This window comes from Rattus norvegicus, chromosome 6 (assembly GCF_021556685.1).
Source record: "Rattus norvegicus strain SHRSP/BbbUtx chromosome 6, alternate assembly SHRSP_T2T, whole genome shotgun sequence".
Taxonomy (NCBI): Eukaryota; Metazoa; Chordata; class Mammalia; order Rodentia; family Muridae; genus Rattus; species Rattus norvegicus.
This window is the reverse complement of record NC_141539.1, coordinates 142,723,158-142,746,270: the sequence shown is the minus strand read 5'-3', so window position 1 is coordinate 142,746,270 and position 23,113 is coordinate 142,723,158. Positions and strand designations below refer to the sequence as shown.

The 23,113-nt window shown below is 40.7% G+C and overlaps 1 gene segment (V, D, J or C); it reads left to right on the top strand.

The window, feature by feature from the left end:
• Positions 1–6,099: 6,099 nt before the first annotated feature.
• LOC103692734 (Ig heavy chain V region 23-like) overlaps positions 6,100–23,113 on the top strand; it is a 39,508-nt gene continuing 22,494 nt past the window's right edge. The window contains 1 exon segment of the V gene segment in view: positions 6,100–6,153. Coding sequence covers positions 6,108–6,153 — 46 coding nt within the window.

Genomic DNA, 23,113 nt, shown 5'->3' with positions numbered 1-23,113 from the left:
AAAGTGAATGCAACAGTTAATAAATTGGAGGGCAAAGCTCAGATTGTGGAGGAAAATAGCAAGGAAATCAAAACATTGAAAAATTATCATACGAAAGTGCTTGAAATGAAGGGGATCGGCTGCCAAACAAAAATTACAACAGATGTTATCATTGACAGACAATACCATGAAGAAGAATTAATCCCTTTGATAGAAGATACAGTTGAGTAAACAATGTAAACAGACATAAGGAAAAATTCAGTAGCAAGAATAGTATTTTTAAGAACTTCAGGATATGTCTAAGAAGTCAACCGTAAGAATTCACAGTGTAGAAGAAGCAGAGGTAAAATTGAATGAAAAAGATCAACTAATTAGAGAGATGGCACCAAATTTACAGAAAGAAGTAGGCTTCCAAATACAAGAGGTATGTAGAACACCAAATAGTCATGAGTATGGAATATTACAGTCAGGATGTCAAATATAAAAAACAAAGAAACAATACTAAAGGAAGCAACCAAAACACCAATTCACATTCAAAGATAGAAATAGCAGAATTACCCCAGACCCTTTGTTAGCAACCACAAAGACTGGAGAGATGTGGAATGCAATATTTCAAGCTCTGAAAATGAGCGACTGTGAGCCAAGAGTGTTATACCCTGCTAAATTATCTTTCAAAAGTGATGGAAAAATAAAAGTATTTCAAGAAAGTACAATCTGACGCAGAACATGCTGATCAAGCCAGCACTGCAGAAAGTTCTTATTGGAATGTTTTACAGGAAGAAAGATGAAAGGTAGCCTCACTGCTGATAAACAAGCTCGATAAGGGAAGAAACAACCACGCCCAACACAGCAGCTCATCAAACACTCAGAACTAATCTGGAAACAGGAAAATAAATAAACAGTGTTGTGTGTAATTTTACTAAACACACATTCTCCGGTACTTGGCCTGTGGTCTGTCCTCTTCCAGTTCCCTGGTTCCCTTTTTCCACTCGGTTTAGCCTGGGATCGAATGCAACAATCCCCAAACCTAGAAATTATGTTTTCATCTCTGTATAGTTAGTGCTGCTTTTTGGCCTCTGGAGTACAATGTGAACAAACATCATGTAATCTTAGAAGACCCGTGGGTTAGCTGTATTGATTCATGAGGAAAGACATGAGGATCTGACATGGCTGAGTAGGGCAGTCCTGACCCAGTTTCTGCCCCTGGAGCATCACCAGCCCATTGATCCACATAATCCCCACGTGTGCTTATGACACTGTTGACCTGAAATCGAGTTACTGTCTGTACTACTTTACTTACAACCTCTCTTTCTGGGGAACATACTACCCCCCATTACTCATTAAGCAAATAACTTTATAATAAAGGAAGCAGAGGTCTTTCTCAGGGATGAGGAACAGAGGTGGTCATGAGGCTGTGGATGGCAGGAGCAGGCCTTGTCCTTTGCCTTTAGGGCCATGGGAAAGGATCTAGACAACATAACCACAAAGGCCAAAAGCCTACATTCTCCTTTGTAGAAAGTGTTCACTGCCAGAGATGAACTTGAATTTGGAATCATGAGGAGATACATGTTCTCTCCGGTCCAATGCCTGCTGCATTCGTTAGCCAGGATGAACGTGGGGACATCAAGGATAAAGAGGTAAAGTGGCCTCAGGAAGAAAAGGCATGGATAGAAAAGAGGAGTCTATAAAATACAAGCAGATGACTGATTTCTATTCTATTATAGAATAAAACTTGTATATATCTAGAAAAATAGTATGTGAAGGAGAGTACATTAGGCTATTGAATAAGTAGGATGATGAAACAAGATTAGAGGATTAAAAGTTGATGTACAAGATACAAAAAGTTAATAGTTTGTTCTCCTAGTCTCTTGTAGGTTTGGCTATGACAATGACTAGAGCGATATTAGAGAGAACTGGCTGCTTTACATGAATAAAATTAAAAACTTCATAAAAATTATTTCAATCTTAGCAGTGTGTGTTATCTTTCTGTTCTTACATGAAAACAGTTACTAAGGGCTGCTGACTGCAGTACCAGGAAACCACAAGAGCTGTGCCTAGCTGCCCGTGAAGAACGGATTTTGAAAACCTATAAGGAAATGTACTTTTGCTTTGTGTTTAGTTTCTGTTTTAAGGAAGCAGGGGTTGGAACAAATGATCTGGGATTTATAGAACTCATGTAAATTTAAGGATTTTATAAATAATTATTAATAATGATCAAAGCCTTAAAGATGTAACTTTACTAAATAAAAGACTGTGGGCTCTCTGGTTGGCAAAAAGAAAGAATGAAAGGAGAGAAGGAAAAGAGAACGAGAAATTGGGGGAAGGCAAAGGCATGAAAGTAGAGGAAGGAAGAATGAAGAGAATCCTTGGATAAACAGAGAGCACTTGAAATGACAGCTTGCATCCACTACTGAGTCTGAGTCATTATTATGTTAGTGCCACTCCCATTGCTGCCTGGCTTCCAGACCCTCCCCTTGCTTAGGCTGCACCTCTGTACTGTGTGACAATGACTCATGACTGTCACAGGTGAGAGCCTCCCATGGCTGTTCACCTTCAGGAAGAACCTATGTGCCCTTAAAGAAAATAGACTAAGTTCTCTATAAGTTGTGGAGCTGTCCCGGAAGAATCAATCAGAATGTCAGTTTTCCCATTCAAGAACAAGTTCACTCTGAAGCAGAGCTCCGCTGCCACTCAGACACAGCTTTGTGTTACTGTGCAGGAGACACAGTGTGCAGGTTCCCTGTGTGTTTAGAAACATCTCCCTTTGAGGATGCTCAGGACCAGCAGGGGGTGGTGTAGACCCAACTTTCACCAGGAGACAAACAGTAACAGGTGCAGAAAAACATCTGGAGAGTGAGGAAGTCAGGAAATTCTGAGGCTTCCTTTCCTAACATCACACAACTTCAGAGACTAAACCATACATGTGATGTAGTTACTGTGACAACACTACAAATTTAGGACAGTAAAAGTTAAGTAATTGAGCGTATGCTTTATTAATTATGTATTAACCTTACTGGAAGGACAAAAACATATACAAATATATGCATAAAAGAATAATAGAAAGTTTCAAGCATGTGTCATGTTAGGACATCACCTTCATTGTCAGCTGCATCTGTAAATCTGTCTGTAACTTCTCTCCACTGGCAGGAGGGAGGTTCTCAGTTAAATATGATAGAATGTGACTTGGGAATACAGTCATTGACATCCCATCCACAATGTTAAGCATATGCGGTTCTGTTGGGAAAGTGTAGGGGACCTGGTCCTCCTGCCATGTGATGCCCTCAGCTCAGGTGAAGGAGAGAGGGAGAAGCTGGGTGTATTTTTATAGCCCGGCCCTCCTTACATTTTTATTTTCTTCACTCACTTTTCTACATATTTCTTCCTAAAAATTTTTTTTCAAATTAGTAATATGAAGCCCTAACATGCTTCTTATGAATTGGGAAAAGGATTCTGAAGGTAGTGAGGAGGTGACATCTATACAATACTAATAAAAATTACACATGAACATGGAAAATGTTCCCTACAACATGTGCATGCTGAGTTCACCTGTCCCTGTTCACTCCTGGCACCAGCTTCTTCACTCCCCTGACTTGTGTTTACGGGATGAGAGTCCTTCAATCTGATGTGGTGTTCCAGGTGTGTGCACTGTATTCATCCTACTCTTCAGATCTACTTAGGACATTTTATTAGCTTGTCACGATCCAGTTGTCCACTCTTAGAATTTTAGAGTTCTAGTCCATTGGGGATATACCTGAGATTCCTAATAATTTCTGATAAGAGATTCACTTTTTTCCCCTGGCTGTATGCCATTTGCACCTCATGAGCTTAGATCCTGCCTGCGGTAGCAAACTTTACACATCATCTTAAGAGAGGTCTGATTTCTGCTCTACTCTGTGCATATCTGGAATCCTATTACTCATACCATCAACATATAACACGCCCTCCTCAAATGAATTGCATGATAGTTTGGTCACTTTCAATCCAAGTGCTTGAGAGTTTCTGAAGGATGGATTGGTAGTTCTACCTTAGCTAATACATGTGCAGTCTGCAGTGCTTTTCTACTCACATGTCCTAGTGATGAACAAGGAGACTCAGCTATGATTACAACACTGATTAGAAATACATAAACACGATAGTCGAGTTGGAAATAGGCTCTCTAGCTGAGTATCCCTGAGTCCAAGGATTTTCACAGCTGTAAAGTTCATCAGTGAAATAATCTAAGTCTATGAGTTAATGTGATCCACACTTAGAGTAATACATTCTAATTCTTTTTTTTTCTTTTTCTTTTTTTCGGAGCTGGGGACCGAACCCAGGGCCTGCGCTTGCTAGGCAAGCGCTCTACCACTGAGCTAAATCCCTAACCCCTACATTCTAATTCTTGAGCCCTATGTGCCAGGATTGTTTATATATAAATTTGTATGAAATACTATTGGATTATATTTATGTATTTTAATTTTTGTAACATGCCGTTCACATCTCTGTACACTTATGGACTTGGACCCAGTATTACTTCGAATACATCTGAAAAATTCAGGAAAAATATCTTCACCCATTGAAGCTCATATCACAGACTTAAGACAACACTATGCTTTTATTCCCTCTATAGACAAAGCATCTGAAATGCAACATCTATTTTCCTGGTTAGATATGATATTCTCTCTTCTGAAGGGTCTGTTGTCTCACTTTTCAACATTCAGGAACCAGCAATAATTGTATCTCTGGCCCTCTGGTCCCTTCATCCAAACCTGACAACTTAGCCTCTGGGTCATCCATTCCAGGGTCTTTGCCTTCTTGTAGAACCCTTCTCCTGCCTGATGAGGATGTATATGATGATCTTTGAGTCTCATGGAGACAATGTCAGAAATTCTTTTTCAAGATACACAATTTACTCATATACAAAGAGTCATTTTAACATTAACAACCCCCTAGAAAAAGAACGTAAGCTTTAGTGCAGGTCTTATTGCCCATTTTACCCTGAAGGTTCAGGGCTGCAGATGGAACTCAGAATTCTGGGATTATTTTCTTTCTTGTGTTGATGCAACTTTGTGCTAAGATTTTATTTTATGGTTTGGAAATACCTTGATATTTTTACTTTTCAAACGTTTGAAAATATGAAGATGTTTTACTCATAAAAGGAATTTGATCGTTTTGGTGTAGATTTCTTTAATGGAGTCAGACATCTACTCGAGTTTTTTTCTGTGTATTCAGTCACATTCATGCCAACAAGCCACTGTATAAAGTTTATAAAACTCAGGCAAATCTTATTCTCTTTAAGTTCTAAACCATCAATACTGATATGAACAAAGAAGAATACATTGTATTTTAACATTTCTGAAGGCGGGGAAAAATGCCCTAACCTTGTGTGCTGTGCCTATCAACATCCTCTGCACACTGTGGCTTCTTCCAAGATTATCCCCACCTAGGAGATTGAATAAACTTCTCCATGCTTAGAGTCTATGTTTTCTGCTCTTAATTTTAAAGTTGTCACAAATACAGGTCCATATAAAGATGAAGCTACTGATTGTTGAATAACAGCAATTTCAATTTTGAGAGGCGGTACCTTGACATCAGTAAAGTCAATGAAATTACTCTCTTTCATGGAATTACAGTATTGATAATTGCCAGCTTGAGATGGCATATACTCTTATACTGTGCAAGAAGTCTACAATTACTGTACCAATTTTGTGGAACATACATAGTGATAAGACTCACTCAGGCCCCAGAAACAGAGTGTCAACAACTTAGGAGTAAAATTTCCCCTTTGAGCTCCCCATCCGTCCTCCATGCAGAAACACAGGGAAATGATTCCTAGATGAGTGGGCAGAGTCAGGACCCTTCATGTTAAAGTTAGGGTCTCTATCAATACTACTGCAATCCAACCTCACTCAGCAGAAGTGTTTTGTACTGAGGAGACTGGTCTTGGGTGTTATGTACTCTCTGTGGGAAGCAGATACGCTGTCTCTTGTGGCTCCTGCATCACCCATCATAGAATGATACATCTTGAGTCCTAAAACTTAAGTACACCATTAGCATCAGCACCTGGTGAGGGAATGCAAATCTCTCTTGGATCCGCCCAATCTGGGGTAAAAAAGCCAAAGCTGGGCCTGGGCACTCACTGGTGTGCAGCCATGGACAGGCTTACTTCCTCATTCCTACTGCTGATAGTCCCTGCATGTGAGTACCAAGGCTTCCTAAGCGATGAACTGTTCTATCCTCACCTGTTCCCACCTTACCTTCTCACCTTTCATTTCTCCACAGATGTCCTGGCCCAGGTGACTCTGAAAGAGTCTGGCCCTGGGATATTGCAGCCCTCCCAGACCCTCAGTCTGACTTGCTCTTTCTCTGGGTTTTTACTGAGCGCTTCTAGTGTGGGTGTGGGCTGGATCCGTCAGCCTTCAGGGAAGGGTCTGGAGTGGCTGGCAACCATTGGGTGGGAGGATGTTAAGCACTACAACCCATCTCTGAAGAGCCGGCTCACAGTCTCCAAGGACACCTCCAACAACCAAGTATTCCTCAAGATCACCAGTGTGGACACTGCAGATACTGGAACATACTACTGTGCTCACAGTGCACACTGACACAGCCTCAGTTTTCAGCTGTACAGTATTTCAGGCTGCTTCTCAGCTCTGTTCCTTCCTATTATATCATAAGAATGTATGATATAATACATGGCTTTCCTGCTGGCCTCTGTGGTTTCCTGTTTGCTCTTATGTTAAGAGCTTTTTATTCCTGTTTTCCACTCTAGGTTCCTGTTAAGATGTTCCTAAATGATTCTGTCTGTGTTTTGTTTTATAAAGCTGAAGGAAGTTTGGTCCCTATACCAGGTCCTTTAGAGCTATGATTACATTCAGTCTTACGCTTCAAATTCTCACAGCTGAAGATTCCAAATTATTGTAATGTTAATCTTCAATGAAGAGCTGTATATGGTGAAGATGGGAGTTACTGGATGACTATTCCAGAATTGAATCATTGTCCAAAGAGTGTCCATAGATTCTCCCAAATAATTCAGGCTGTTCTGAAGTCTATTGACTGCTATCTGTAAAGTAATTTTAACACCTTATTGTTCAAGACAACACTTATATCTTATTGAATATAGAGAATTTGAGCTTGTGTCAAGCGCAAGCTTCATTCCTACTCATTAGTGTTCATAGAACTGGAAATATTTTGTATGGTATCAGATGAGAAAGGTAATCGTCAATCATATACAATAGTTAGTTGACTCTGGGTTATGCTGGTACAAAAGGTGTAGAATTGTCGGATTAATTATTTATTCTTGGATTGAATTTAAAGACTACAAAATTAGTGTTAGGGTGGTTAGGGTAAAGGTTAGCCATGGCTGACTCTGCTAGAACTGCCAAAAACTGAAATTAGATAGCCCATGGCCCTAAGGGAAAAATCATATGCCATTGTTCTGATATAGCAACATAGCAATAAAATGATCTTCATTTACATAACCATACACTTAAACCAGTAACTCATCTAACCATGCCGCCCTCTCCTCTGAACACCCAATACAAGTCCCTCCTCCTATTCCCTTCCTTTCTTCTTCGATATGGTAGTTGCACCATTGGATATCCTACAAACCTGGTACATCAAATCTCTGCTGGGTTAGGGGCATCATTTCCCACTGAGGTCAGACAAGGGAATCAGTTAAGGGAATGGATTAGAAGAGAGGTAGCACCTTTAGGGGCAGACCCCAATCCTGTTATTGAAGGACCCAAATGGAGATTGAGGTACCCATGTGCTGGGTACCTTGGCCTAGGCCATGTTTGCTCTTTGTTTGGTGTCTCAGTTCCTGAAAGACCCTGCAGTTATAGAGTGGTTTTCACTGAAGATCTCTAAGACCCAGACCTTTTATCTTGTAGGCCTTTTATATTTTTCCCAAGCAGAGGCTTTTCTAACTATCCATTCATTTAATGTAGGCTTATTTCAGCACTATGTTCTAAAAGTCAGACAGGTCTTCAGGTGCTTCAATATTTTTGTTATTGATATCAACAGTCTCACTCCTATGTACAATTATTGTGTAAGACTTTTTACTCTATTACACAATGTAGGATGTGTGATTTACCCTCTGAACACAGGTGCTCTGCCCCTGAGGAATACAGGAAAAAGACTCGTATCTTCTGTTTTTACCTTTATAGAAATGGGAAGCAGTAGAGCTGGAATGAACTGCCACTAAGGAGGAATCTGACTTTGAGAGGATATTATAGTAGTATCGGCACATCTCAAAATTACTGAGACATAAATCATCCTTAGGTAAACTAGAGCCGTTTATTCCTTAAATTGAGCTCTGTGAACACTGAAGTTAAAGGCAAAAGTTAGTTCATGAACCAGAATATGCAGCTTTAGTGTGATCCATGATAAACCTACCTGCATGGGAACTCAGGACCAGCAGGGGGCTCCACGAGGCCAAGAATCCCTGTAGAGAGAACAGTTGTGTGTGGAGGGAACCCTGTGTCCTCTGTGGTTTCCTTCCTTAAGTGTATTACCTGTTCTGCCCTGCTGTAATTGACATGTGATGTCTCCATATTCATACTCCATAAAGATTCTGTGTTAAATAGGCCAAAATGTATGTTTACTTGTTTTTGTTTTTTTTATAATTTTTGAAATAATTCATACAAAATATTTTAATAACTCTTTCCCTCATCCTCAATTTATTCCAGAGCCTTCCTACCTACCAACTCACTGAAGTACACACCTTTTTTTCTTTTCGAAAAACCAAAAAAGGAAGAAATTAAAATGGAATTAGAAACAATCAAAACCATCTAAAAACAAATCACACACACACACACACACACACACACACACACACACACACCTCTGAAAAATCACAAAACATAAGTCAGAAAAACAGAATTGAAGAAGGTGATATTATATAAATGTGTACATTTTTATGTGTGTGTGTGTGAACACACATAGCACATATGCACATGGATGTGTGTGTGTGTGGGTGTGTGTGTGAGAGAGAGAGAGAGAGAGAAAGAGAGACAGAGAGAGAGACAGAGAGAGACAGAGAGAGAGAGAGAGAGAGAGAGAGAGAGAGAGAGAGAGAGAGAAAGAGAGAGAGAGCGCAATTCATTAGAGAACATTTTAATTATTTCAGAGTTTGGCTATCCCTCCAACGATGTACAGAAGTCTGCTGGTGTACTCTTCAGTTTCAGAGACTGGAATAAGACTTCCCCCATCTACCACTCCACACTGCCTATACCAGCCATAGTCCTAGCACATAGACTGCTCTGAAACTTTTGGTGTAAAACATGAATATAACTTTCATAGGATTCTCAATACTGCAAAACGGTGATGGATGTGTTAGCCTGCATATGCTAGCATTTTGTCATGGCTCTAACTCCCAGGGAAATAAACCATTTTATGATGTATTTTTAATGTTATTTATGGAAGATGCAGTGTGGAAATGGCATGGTGTCAAAAGTTTTGTACCTGTGGAAATATTCTGGCTTTCACTAGTACCTCAGAAAAAGCGAAATCTTATTCTGTCATGATCTCCATGTTACTACCTACCAATCCCACCCTGAAAGGCTATTCCCACACCAAGAAGTAAAAAAATTCTTTCTCTCTGGTATTTGCTTTTTATTATCTACAACTCATTTCCTCATTTTTCCAGGACATATCATTAGGAGCTATGATTGTAGACGTTTTTCATGGTTGATAAATCTTAATTTAATTGATTTTTGAAAGCTTAACCTGTACCACTCTTCTCTCCTTCCAACCTCCTGAGAGTGCCCTTCCCTTCCAAATCCATTTGTTACTATATACAAACACACACACACACATACACACACACACACACACAGACACACACACACACACACACACACACACACACACACACACACACCCCAAATGGCCCATACATGAGTACATTTAGTATTGTCATAAACATTCAGGGCTAATTCTAATTTTACATAATTCTTTTTTTTTCAATTTTTTTTTATTAACGAGTATTTCTTATATAAATTTCGAGTGTTATTCCCTTTCCCGGTTTCTGGGCAAACATCCCCCTAATCCCTCCCCCTCCCCTTCTTTATGGGTGTTCCCCTCCCCATCCTCCCCCCATTGCCGCCCTCCCCCCAACAATCTAGTTCACTGGAGGTTCAGTGTTAGCAGGACCCAGGGCTTCCCCTTCCACTGGTGCTCTTACTAGGATATTCATTGCTACCTATGAGGTCAGAGTCCAGGGTCAGTCCATGTATAGTCTTTAGGTAGTGGCTTAGTCCCTGGAAGCTCTGGTTGCTTGACATTGTTGTACATATGGGGTCTCGAGCCCCTTCAAGCTCTTCCAGTTCTTTCTCTGATTCCTTCAATGGGAGACCTATTCTCAGTTCAGTGGTTTGCTGCTGGCATTCGCCTCTGTATTTGCTGTATTCTGGCTGTGTCTCTCAGGAGCGATCTACATCCGGCTCCTGTCGGCCTGCACTTCTTTGCTTCATCCATCTTGTCTAATTGGGTGGCTGTATATGTATGGGCCACATGTGGGGCAGGCTCTGAATGGGTGTTCCTTTGTCTCTGTTTTAATCTTTGCCTCTCTATTCCCTGCCAAGGGTATTCTTGTTCCCCCTTTTAAAGAAGGAGTGAAGCATTCACATTTTGATCATCCATCTTGAGTTACATGTGTTCTATGCATCTAGGGTAATTCAAGCATTTGGGCTAATAGCCACTTATCAATGAGTGCATACCATGTGTGTTTTTCTGTGATTGGGTTACCTCACTCAGGATGATATTTTCCAGTTCCAACCATTTGTCTATGAATTTCATAAAGGCATTGTTTTTGATAGCTGAGTAATATTCCATTGTGTAGATGTACCACATTTTCTGTATCCATTCCTCTGTTGAAGGGCATCTGGGTTCTTTACAGCTTCTGGCTATTATAAATAAGGCTGCAATGAACATAGTGGAGCACGTGTCTTTTTTATATGTTGGGGCATCTTTTGGGTATATGCCTAAGAGAGGTATAGCTGGATCCTCAGGTAGTTCAATGTCCAATTTTCTGAGGAACCTCTAGACTGATTTCCAGAGTGGTTGTACCAACTTGGAATCTCATCAAAAATGGAGGAGTGTTCCTCTTTCTCCACATCCTCGCCAGCATTTTTTGTCACCTGAGTTTTTGATGTTAGCCATTCTCACTGGTGTGAGGTAAAATCTCAGGGTGGTTTTTATTTGCATTTCCCTTATGACTAAAGATGTTGAACATTTCTTTAGGTGTTTCTCAGCCATTCGGCATTCCTCAGCTGTGAATTCTTTGTTTAGCTCTGAACCCCATTTTTAATAGGGTTATTTGTCTCCCTGCGGTCTAACTTCTTGAGTTCTTTGTATATTTTGGATATAAGGCCTCTATCTGTTGTAGGATTGGTAAAGATCTTTTCCCAATCTGTTGGTTGCTGTTTTGTCCTAGCCACAGTGTCCTTTGCCTTACAGAAGCTTTGCCCTTTTATGAGATCCCATTTGTCGATTCTTGATCTTAGAGCATAAGCCATTGGTGTTTTGTTCAGGAAATTTTTTCCAGTGCCCATGTGTTCCAGATGCTTCCCTAGTTTTTCGTCTATTAGTTTGAGTGTATCTGGTTTGATGTGGAGGTCCTTGATACACTTGGACTTAAGCTTTGTACAGGGTGATAAGGATGGATCGATCTGCATTCTTCTACATGTTGACCTCCAGTTGAACCAGCACCATTTGCTGAAAATGCTATCTTTTTTCCATTTGATGGTTTTGGCTCCTCTGTCAAAAATCAAGTGACCATAGGTGTGTGGGTTCATTTCTGGGTCTTCAATTCTGTTCCATTGGTCTATCTGTCTGTCTCTGTACCAATACCATGCAGTTTTTATCACTATTGCTCTGTAATATTGCTTGAGTTCAGGGATCGTGATTCCCCCTGAGGTCCATTTATTGTTGAGGATAGTTTTAGCTATCCTGGGTTTTTTGTTATTCCAGATGAATTTGCAAATTGTTCTGTCTAACTCTTTGAAGAATTGGATTGGTATTTTGATGGGGATTGCATTGAATCTGTAGATTGCTTTTGGTAAAATGGCCATTTTTACTATATTAATCCTGCCAATCCATGAGCATGGGAGATCTTTCCATCTTCTGAGGACTTCTTCAATTTCTTTTTTTTTTTTTTTTTAGCTTACAGTTTATGGTCTATCTTTTTTTTTTTTTTTTTTTTTAATTAACTTGAGTATTTCTTATATACATTTCGAGTGTTATTCCCTTTCCCGGTTTCCGGGCAAACATCCCCCTCCCCCCTCCCCTTCCTTATGGGTGTTCCCCTCCCAACCCTCCCCCCATTGCCGCCCTCCCCCCATAGACTAGTTCACTGTGGGTTCAGTCTTAGCAGGACCCAGGGCTTCCCCTTCCACTGGTGCTCTTACTAGGATATTCATTGCTACCTATGGGGTCAGAGTCCAGGGTCAGTCCATGTATAGTCTTTAGGTAGTGGCTTAGTCCCTGGAAGCTCTGGTTGCTTGGCATTGTTGTACTTTTGGGGTCTCGAGCCCCTTCAAGCTCTTCCAGTTCTTTCTCTGATTCCTTCAATAGGGGACCTATTCTCAGTTCAGTGGTTTGCTGCTGGCATTCGCCTCTATATTTGCTGTATTCTGGCTGTGTCTCTCAGGAGCGATCTACATCCGGCTCCTGTCGGTCTGCACTTCTTTGCTTCATCCATCTTGTCTAATTGGGTGGCTGTATATGTATGGGCCACATGTGGGGCAGGCTCTGAATGGGTGTTCCTTCAGTCTCTGTTTTAATCTTTGCCTCTCCCTTCCCTGCCAAGGGTATTCTTTTTCCTCATTTAAAGAAGGAGTGAAGCATTCACATTTTGATCATCCGTCTTGAGTTTCGTTTGTTCTAGGGATCTAGGGTAATTCAAGCATTTGGGCTAATAGCCACTTATCAATGAGTGCATACCATGTATGTCTTTCTGTGATTGGGTTAGCTCACTCAGGATGATATTTTCCAGTTCCAACCATTTGCCTACGAATTTCATAAACTCGTTGTTTTTGATAGCTGAGTAATATTCCATTGTGTAGATGTACCACATTTTCTGTATCCATTCCTCTGTTGAAGGGCATCTGGGTTCTTTCCAGCTTCTGGCTATTATAAATAAGGCTGCGATGAACATAGTGGAGCACGTGTCTCTTTTATATGTTGAGGCATCTTTTGGGTATATGCCCAAGAGAGGTATAGCTGGATCATCAGGCAGTTCAATGTCCAATTTTCTGAGGAACCTCCAGACTGATTTCCAGAATGGTTTTACCAGTCTGCAATCCCACCAACAATGGAGGAGTGTTCCTCTTTCTCCACATCCTCGCCAGCATCTGCTGTCACCTGAGTTTTTGATCTTAGCCAATCGCACTGGTGTGAGGTGAAATCTCAGGGTTGTTTTCATTTGCATTTCCCTTATGACTAAAGATGTTGAACATTTCTTTAGGTGTTTCTCAGCCATTCGGCATTCCTCAGCTGTGAATTCTTTGTTTAGCTCTGAACCCCATTTTTTAATAGGGTTATTTGTTTCCCTGCGGTCTAACTTCTTGAGTTCTTTGTATATTTTGGAAATAAGGCCTCTATCTGTTGTAGGATTGGTAAAGATCTTTTCCCAATCTGTTGGTTGCCGTTTTGTCCTAACCACAGTGTCCTTTGCCTTACAGAAGCTTTGCAGTTTTATGAGATCCCATTTGTCGATTCTTGATCTTAGAGCATAAGCCATTGGTGTTTTGTTCAGGAAATTTTTTCCAGTGCCCATGTGTTCCAGATGCTTCCCTAGTTTTTCTTCTATTAGTTTGAGTGTGTCTGGTTTGATGTGGAGGTCCTTGATCCACTTGGACTTAAGCTTTGTACAGGGTGATAAGGATGGATCGATCTGCATTCTTCTACATGTTGCCCTCCAGTTGAACCAGCACCATTTGCTGAAAATACTATCTTTTTTCCATTGGATGGTTTTGGCTCCTTTGTCAAAAATCAAGTGACCATAGGTGTGTGGGTTCATTTCTGGGTCTTCAATTCTATTCCATTGGTCTATCTGTCTGTCTCTGTACCAATACCATGCAGTTTTTATCACTATTGCTCTGTAATACTGCTTGAGTTCAGGGATAGTGATTCCCCCTGAAGTCCTTTTATTGTTGAGGATAGCTTTAGCTATCCTGGGTTTTTTGTTATTCCAGATGAATTTGCAAATTGTTCTGTCTAACTCTTTGAAGAATTGGATTGGTATTTTGATGGGGATTGCATTGAATCTGTAGATTGCTTTTGGTAAAATGGCCATTTTTACCATATTAATCCTGCCAATCCATGAGCATGGGAGATCTTTCCATCTTCTGAGGTCTTCTTCAATTTCTTTCCTCAGTGTCTTGAAGTTCTTATTGTACAGATCTTTTACTTGCTTGGTTAAAGTCACACCGAGGTACTTTATATTATTTGGGTCTATTATGAAGGGTGTCGTTTCCCTAATTTCTTTCTCGGCTTGTTTCTCTTTTGTATAGAGGAAGGCAACTGATTTATTTGAGTTAATTTTATACCCAGCCACTTTGCTGAAGTTGTTTATCAGCTTTAGTAGTTCTCTGGTGGAACTTTTGGGATCACTTAAATATACTATCATGTCATCTGCAAATAGTGATATTTTGACCTCTTCTTTTCCGATCTGTATCCCTTTGATCTCCTTTTGTTGTCTGATTGCTCTGGCTAGAACTTCAAGAACTATATTGAATAAGTAGGGAGAGAGTGGGCAGCCTTGTCTAGTCCCTGATTTTAGTGGGATTGCTTCAAGTTTCTCTCCGTTTAGTTTAATGTTAGCAACTGGTTTGCTGTATATGGCTTTTACTATGTTTAGGTATGGGCCTTGAATTCCTATTCTTTCCAGGACTTTTATCATGAAGGGGTGTTGAATTTTGTCAAATGCTTTCTCAGCATCTAATGAAATGATCATGTGGTTCTGTTCTTTCAGTTTGTTTATATAATGGATCACGTTGATGGTTTTCCGTATATTAAACCATCCCTGCATGCCTGGGTTGAAGCCTACTTGATCATGGTGGATGATTGTTTTGATGTGCTCTTGAATTCGGTTTGCCAGAATTTTATTGAGTATTTTTGCGTCGATATTCATAAGGGAAATTGGTCTGAAGTTCTCTTTCTTTGTTGTGTCTTTGTGTGGTTTAGGTATAAGAGTAATTGTGGCTTCGTAGAAGGAATTCGGTAGGTCTCCATCTGTTTCAATTTTGTGGAATAGTTTGGATAATATTGGTATGAGGTCTTCTATGAAGGTTTGATAGAATTCTGAACTAAACCCATCTGGACCTGGGCTCTTTTTGGTTGGGAGACCTTTAATGACTGCTTCTATTTCCTTAGGAGTTATGGGGTTGTTTCACTGGTTTATCTGTTCCTGATTTAACTTCGATACCTGGTATCTGTCTAGGAAATTGTCCATTTCCTGAAGATTTTCAAATTTTGTTGAATATAGGTTTTTATAGTAAGATCTGATGATTTTTTGAATTTCCTCCGAATCTGTAGTTATGTCTCCCTTTTCATTTCTGATTTTGTTAATTTGGACACACTCTCTGTGTCCTCTCGTTAGTCTGGCTAAGGGTTTATCTATCTTGTTGATTTTCTCAAAGAACCAACTTTTGGTTCTGTTGATTCTTTCTATGGTCCTTTTTGTTTCTACTTGGTTGATTTCAGCTCTGAGTTTGATTATTTCCTGCCTTCTACTCCTCCTGGGTGTATTTGCTTCTTTTTGTTCTAGAGCTTTTAGGTGTGCTGTCAAGCTGCTGACATATGCTCTTTCCTGTTTCTTTCTGCAGGCACTCAGCGCTATGAGTTTTCCTCTTAGCACAGCTTTCATTGTGTCCCATAAGTTTGAGTATGTTGTATCTTCATTTTCATTAAATTCTAAAAAGTTTTTAATTTCTTTCTTTATTTCTTCCTTGACCAGGTTATCATTGAGTAGAGCATTGTTCAATTTCCACGTATATGTGGGCATTCTTCCCTTATTGTTATTGAAGACCAGTTTTAGGCCGTGGTGGTCCGATAGCACATATGGGATTATTTCTATCTTTCTGTACCTGTTGAGGCCCATTTTTTGACCAATTATATGGTCAATTTTGGAGAAAGTACCATGAGGAGCTGAGAAGAAGGTATATCCTTTTGCTTTAGGATAGAATGTTCTATAAATATCCGTTAAGTCCATTTGGCTCATGACTTCTCTTAGTCTGTCTACATCACTGTTTAATTTCTGTTTCCATGATCTGTCCATTGATGAGAGTGGGGTGTTGAAATCTCCCACTATTATTGTGTGAGGTGCAATGTGTGTTTTGAGCTTTAGTAAGGTTTCTTTTACATATGTAGGTGCCCTTGTATTTGGGGCATAGATATTTAGGATTGAGAGTTCATCTTGGTTGATTTTTCCTTTGATGAATATGAAGTGTCCTTCCTTATCTTTTTTGATGACTTTTAGTTGGAGATTGATTTTATTTGATATTAGAATGGCTACTCCAGCTTGCTTCTTCTGACCATTTGCTTGGAAAGTTGTTTTCCAGCCTTTCACTCTGAGGTAGTGTCTGTCTTTGTCTCTGAGGTGTGTTTCCTGTAGGCAGCAGAATGCAGGGTCCTCGTTGCGTATCCAGTTTGTTAATCTATGTCTTTTTATTGGGGAGTTGAGGCCATTGATATTGAGAGATATTAAGGAATAGTGATTATTGCTTCCCGTTATATTCATATTTGATGTGAGGTTATGTTTGTGTGCTTTCATTCTCTTTGTTTTGTTGCCAAGACGATTAGTTTCTTGCTTCTTCTAGGGTATAGCTTGCCTCCTTATGTTGGGCATTACCATTTATTATCCTTTGTAGTGCTGGATTTGTAGAAAGATATTGTGTAAATTTGGTTTTGTCATGGAATATCTTGGTTTCTCCATCAATGTTAATTGAGAGTTTTGCTGGATACAGTAATCTGGGCTGGCATTTTGTTCTCTTAGGGTCTGTATAACATCAGTCCAGGATCTTCTGGCCTTCATAGTTTCTGGCGAGAAGTCTGGTGTGATTCTGATAGGTCTCCCTTTATATGTTACTTGACCTTTTTCCCTTACTGCTTTTAATATTCTTTCTTTATTTTGTGCGTTTGGTGTTTTGACAATTATGTGACGGGAGGTGTTTCTTTTCTGGTCCAATCTATTTGGAGTTCTGTAGGCTTCCTGTATGTCTATGGGTATCTCTTTTTTTAGGTTAGGGAAGTTTTCTTCTATGATTTTGTTGAAGATATTTACTGGTCCTTTGAGCTGGGAGTCTTCACTCTCTTCTATACCTATTATCCTTAGGTTTGATCTTCTCATTGAGTCCTGGATTTCCTGTATGTTTTGGACCAGTAGCTTTTTCCGCTTTACATTATCTTTGACAGTTGAGTCAATGATTTCTATGGAATCTTCTGCTCCTGAGATTCTCTCTTCCATCTCTTGTATTCTGTTGGTGAAGCTTGTATCTACAGCTCCTTGTCTCTTCTTTTGGTTTTCTATATCCAGGGTTGTTTCCATGTGTTCTTTCTTGATTGCTTCTATTTCCATTTTTAATTCCTTCAACTGTTTGATTGTGTTTTCCTGGAATTCTTTCAGGGATTTTTGCGATTCCTCTCTGTAGGCTTTTACTTGTTTATTAATGTTTTCCTGTGCTTCCCTAAGTGTGTTCAGGTCTTTCCTGAAGTCCTCCAGCATCATGATCAAATATGATTTTGAAACTAGATCTTGCTTTTCTGGTGTGTTTGGATATTCCATGTTTGTTTTGGTGGGAGAATTGGGCTCCGATGATGGCATGTAGTCTTGGTTTCTGTTGCTTGGGTTCCTGCGCTTGCCTCTCGCCATCAGATTATCTCTAGTGTTACTTTGTTCTGCTATTTCTGACAGTGGCTAGACTGTCCTATAAGCCTGTGTGTCAGGAGTGCTGTATACCTGTTTTCCTCTCTTTCAGTCAGTTATGGGGACAGAGTGTTCTGCTTTCGGGCGTGTAGTTTTTCCTCTCTACAGGTCTTCAGCTGTTCCTGTGGGCCTGTGTCTTGAGTTCACCAGGCAGCTTTCTTGCAGCAGAAAATTTGGTCTTACCTGTGGTCCCGAGGCTCAGGTTTGCTCGTGGGGTGCTGTCCAGGGGCTCTCTGCAGCGGCAGCAACCAGGAAGACCTGTGCCGCCCCTTCCGGGAGCTTCAGTGCACCAGGGTTGCATATGGTCTTTGGCTTTTTCCTCTGGCTTCCGAGATGTGTGTGCAGGGAGCAGTCTCTTCTGGTTTCCCAGGCCTGTCTGCCTCTCTGAAGGTTTAGCTCTCCCTCCCACGGGATTTGGGTGCAGAGAACTGTTTATCCGGTCTGTTTCCTTCAGGGTCCGGCGGTGTCTCCGTCAGGGGTCCTGCCGCTCCTGGGCCCTCCCCCACGGGAGCCCAGAGGCCTTATACAGTTTCCTCTTGGGCCAGGGATGTGGGCAGGGGTGAGCAGTGTTGGTGGTCTCTTCCGCTCTGCAGCCTCAGGAGTGCCCACCTGACCAGGCGGTTGGGTCTCTCTCTCACCGGGTCTGGGAGCAGAGAGCTGCTGCGGGCCGGGATCCGCAGGTGTGGGACATCCGGTAAACACAGAACGTGCCCGGTTCTAGAGAAATTCTGCTTCCGTGTGTCCCAAGCTCACCAGGCAGCTTTCTTGCAGCAGAAAATTTGGTCTTACCTGTGGTCCCGAGGCTCAAGTTCGCTCGTGGGGTGCTGCCCAGGGGCTCTCTGCAGCGGCAGCAACCAGGAAGACCTGTGCCGCCAATTTCTTTCTTTAGAGTCTTGAAGTTCTTATTGTACAAATCTTTTACTTGCTTGGTTAACGTCACACCGAGGTACTTTATATTATTTGGGTCTATTATGAAGGGTGTCGTTTCCCTAATTTCTTTCTCGGCTTGTTTCTCTTTTGTGCAGAGGAAGGCTACTGATTTATTTGAGGTAATTTTATACCCAGCCACTTTGCTGAAGTTGTTTATCAGCTTTAGTAGTTCTCTGGTGGAACTTTTGGGATCACTTAAATATACTATCATATCATCTGCAAATAGTGATATTTTGACTTCTTCTTTACCGATCTGTATCCCCTTGACCTCCTTTTGTTGTCTGATTGCTCTGGCTAGAACTTCAAGAACTATATTGAATAAGTAGGGAGAGAGTGGGCAGCCTTGTCTAGTCCCTGATTTTAGTGGGATTGCTTCAAGTTTCTCTCCATTTAGTTTAATGTTAGCAACTGGTTTGCTGTATATGGCTTTTACTATGTTTAGGTATGGGCCTTGAATTTCTATTCTTTCCAGGACTTTTATCATGAAGCGGTGTTGAATTTTGTCAAATGCTTTCTCAGCATCTAATGAAATGACCATGTGGTTTTGTTCTTTCAGTTTGTTTATATAATGGATCACGTTGATGGTTTTCCATATATTAAACCATCCCTGCATGCCTGGTATGAAGCCTACTTGATCATGGTGGATGATTGTTTTGATGTGCTCTTGGATTCGGTTTGCCAGAATTTTATTGAGTATTTTTGCGTCGATATTCATAAGGGAAATTGGTCTGAAGTTCTCTTTATTTGTTGGGTCTTTGTGTGGTTTAGATATAAGAGTAATTGTGGCTTCATAGAAGGAATTCGGTAGTGCTCCATCTGTTTCAATTTTGTGGAATAGTTTGGATAATATTGGTATGAGGTCTTCTATGAAGGTTTGGTAGAATTCTGCACTAAACCCGTCTGGACCTGGGCTCTTTTTGGTTGGGAGACCTTTAATGACTTCTTCTATTTCCTTAGGAGTTATGGGGTTGTTTAACTGGTTTATCTGTTCCTGATTTAACTTCGGTACCTGGTATCTGTGTAGGAAATTGTCCATTTCCTGCAGATTTTCAAGTTTTGTTGAATATAGGCTTTTATAGTAAGATCTCATGATTTTTTGAATTTCCTCTGAATCTGTAGTTATGTCTCCCTTTTCATTTCTGATTTTGTTAATTTGGACGCACTCTCTGTGTCCTCTCGTTAGTCTGGCTAAGGGTTTATCTATCTTGTTGATTTTCTCAAAGAACCAACTTTTGGTTCTGTTGATTCTTTCTATGGTCCTTTTTGTTTCTACTTGGTTGATTTCAGCTCTGAGTTTGATTATTTCCTGCCTTCTACTCCTCCTGGGTGTATTTGCTTCTTTTTGTTCTAGAGCTTTTAGGTGTGCTGTCAAGCTGCTGACATATGCTCTTTCCTGTTTCTTTCTGCAGGCACTCAGCGCTATGAGTTTTCCTCTTAGCACAGCTTTCATTGTGTCCCATAAGTTTGGGTATGTTGTACCTTCATTTTCATTAAATTCTAAAAAGTTTTTAATTTCTTTCTTTATTTCTTCCTTGACCAGGTTATCATTGAGTAGAGCATTGTTCAATTTCCACGTATATGTGGGCATTCTTCCCTTATTGTTATTGAAGACCAGTTTTAGGCCGTGGTGGTCCGATAGCACGCATGGGATTATTTCTATCTTTCTGTACCTGTTGAGGCCCGTTTTTTGACCAATTATATGGTCAATTTTGGAGAAAGTACCATGAGGAGCTGAGAAGAAGATATATCCTTTTGCTTTAGGATAGAATGTTGTATAAATATCCGTTAAGTCCATTTGGCTCATGACTTCTCTTAGTCTGTCTACATCTCTGTTTATTTTCTGTTTCCATGATCTGTCCATTGATGAGAGTGGGGTGTTGAAATCTCCCACTATTATTGTGTGAGGTGCAATGTGTGTTTTGAGCTTTAGCAAGGTTTCTTTTACGTACGTAGGTGCCCTTTTATTTGGGGCATAGATATTTAGGATTGAGAGTTCATCTTGGTGGATTTTTCCTTTGATGAATATGAAGTGTCCTTCCTTATCTTTTTTGATAACTTTTAGTTGAAAATTGATTTTATTTGATATTAGAATGGCTACTCCCGCTTGCTTCTTCTGACCATTTGCTTGGAAAATTGTTTTCCAGCCTTTTACTCTGAGGTAATGTCTGTCTTTGTCTCTGAGGTGTGTTTCCTGTAGGCAGCAGAATGCAGTGTCCTCGTTGCATATCCAGTTTGTTAATCTATGTCTTTTTATTGGGGAGTTGAGGCCATTGATGTTGAGAGATATTAAGGAATAGTGATTATTGCTTCCCGTTATATTCATATTTGGATGTGAGGTTATGTTTGTGTGCTTTCATTCTCTTTGTTTTGTTGCCAAGACGATTAGTTTCTTGCTTCTTCTAAGGTATAGCTTGCCTCCTTATGTTGGGCTTTACCATTTATTATCCTTTGTAGTGCTGGATTTGTAGAAAGATATTGTGTAAATTTGGTTTTGTCATGGAATATCTTGGTTTCTCCATCTATGTTAATTGAGAGTTTTGCAGGATACAGTAATCTGGGCTGGCATTTGTGTTCTCTTAGGGTCTGTATGACATCTGTCCAGGATCTTCTGGCCTTCATAGTTTCTGGGGAAAAGTCTGGTGTGATTCTGATAGGTCTGCCTTTATATGTTACTTGACCTTTTTCCCTTACTGCTTTTAATATTCTTTCTTTATTTTGTGCGTTTGGTGTTTTGACTATTATGTGACGGGAGGTGTTTCATTTCTGGTCCAATCTATTTGGAGTTCTGTAGGCTTCCTGTATGCCTATGGGTATCTCTTTTTTTCGGTTAGGGAAGTTTTCTTCTATGATTTTGTTGAAGATATTTACTGGTCCTTTGAGCTGGGAGTCTTCACTCTCTTCTATACCTATTATCCTTAGGTTTGATCTTCTCATTGAGTCCTGGATTTCCTGTATGTTTTGAACCAGTAGCTTTTTCCGCTTTACATTATCTTTGACAGTTGAGTCAATGATTTCTATGGAATCTTCTGCTCCTGAGATTCTCTCTTCCATCTCTTGTATTCTGTTGGTGAAGGTTGTATCTACAGCTCCTTGTCTCTTCTTTTGGTTTTCTATATCCAGGGTTGTTTCCATGTGTTCTTTCTTGATTGCTTCTATTTCCATTTTTAATTCCTTCAACTGTTTGATTGTGTTTTCCTGGAATTCTTTCAGGGATTTTCGTGACTCCTCTCTATGGGCTTCTACTTGTTTATTTATGTTTTCCTGGAATTCTTTCAGGGATTTCTGCAATTTCTCTCTATGGACTTCTACTTGTTTATTTATGTTTTCCTGGAATTCTTTCAGGGATTTTTGCGATTCCTCTCTGTAGGCTTCTACTTGTTTATTAATGTTTTCCTGTGTTTCTCTAAGGGAGTTCTTCACATCTTTCTTGAAGTCCTCCAGCATGATGATCAAATATGATTTTGAAACTAGATCTTGCTTTTCTGGTGTGTTTGGAAATTCCGTGTTTGCTTTGGTGGGAGAATTGGGCTCCGATGATGCCATGTAGTCTTGGTTTCTGTTGCTTGGGTTCCTGCGCTTGCCTCTTGCCATCAGATTATCTCTAGTGTTACTTTGTTCTGCTATTTCTGACAGTGGCTAGACTGTCCTATAAGCCTGTGTGTCAGGAGTGCTGTAGACCTGTTTTCCTGTTTTCTTTCAGTCAGTTATGGGGACAGAGTGTTCTGCTTTCGGACGTGTAGTTTTCCCTATCTACAGGTCTTCAGCTGTTCCTTTGGGCCTGTGTCTTTAGTTCACCAGGCAGGTCACTTGCAGCAGAAAAGTTGGTCTTACCTGTGGTTCCAAGGCTCAAGTTTGCTCCTGGGGTGTTGCTTATGAGCTCTCTGCGGGGGACCTGCCACTCCAGTGCTGTTATCTTCCAGATCCCAGAGGCCCTATACAGTTTCCTCTTGGGCCAGGGATGTGAGCAGGGGTGGGCAGTGTTGGTGGTCTCTTCTGCTCTGCAGCCTCAGGAGTGCCCACCTGACCAGGAGGTGAGGTCTCTCTCCCACCGGGTTTGGGAGCAGAGAGCTGCTGCGGGCAGGGACCCGCGCGTTTGGGACTCCCGCTAACCACTGGAAGTGCCGGTCCTAGAGGAATTTTGCCTCTGTGTGTCCTGAGTTCACCAGACCGGTCTCTTGTAGCAGAAAAGTTGGTCTTACCTGTGGTCCCGAGGCTGAAGTTTGCTCGTGGGGTGCTGCCTATGAACTCTCCAAGGCGGCAGCAACCAGGAAGATCTGCGCCGCCCTTTCCGGGAGCTTCCGT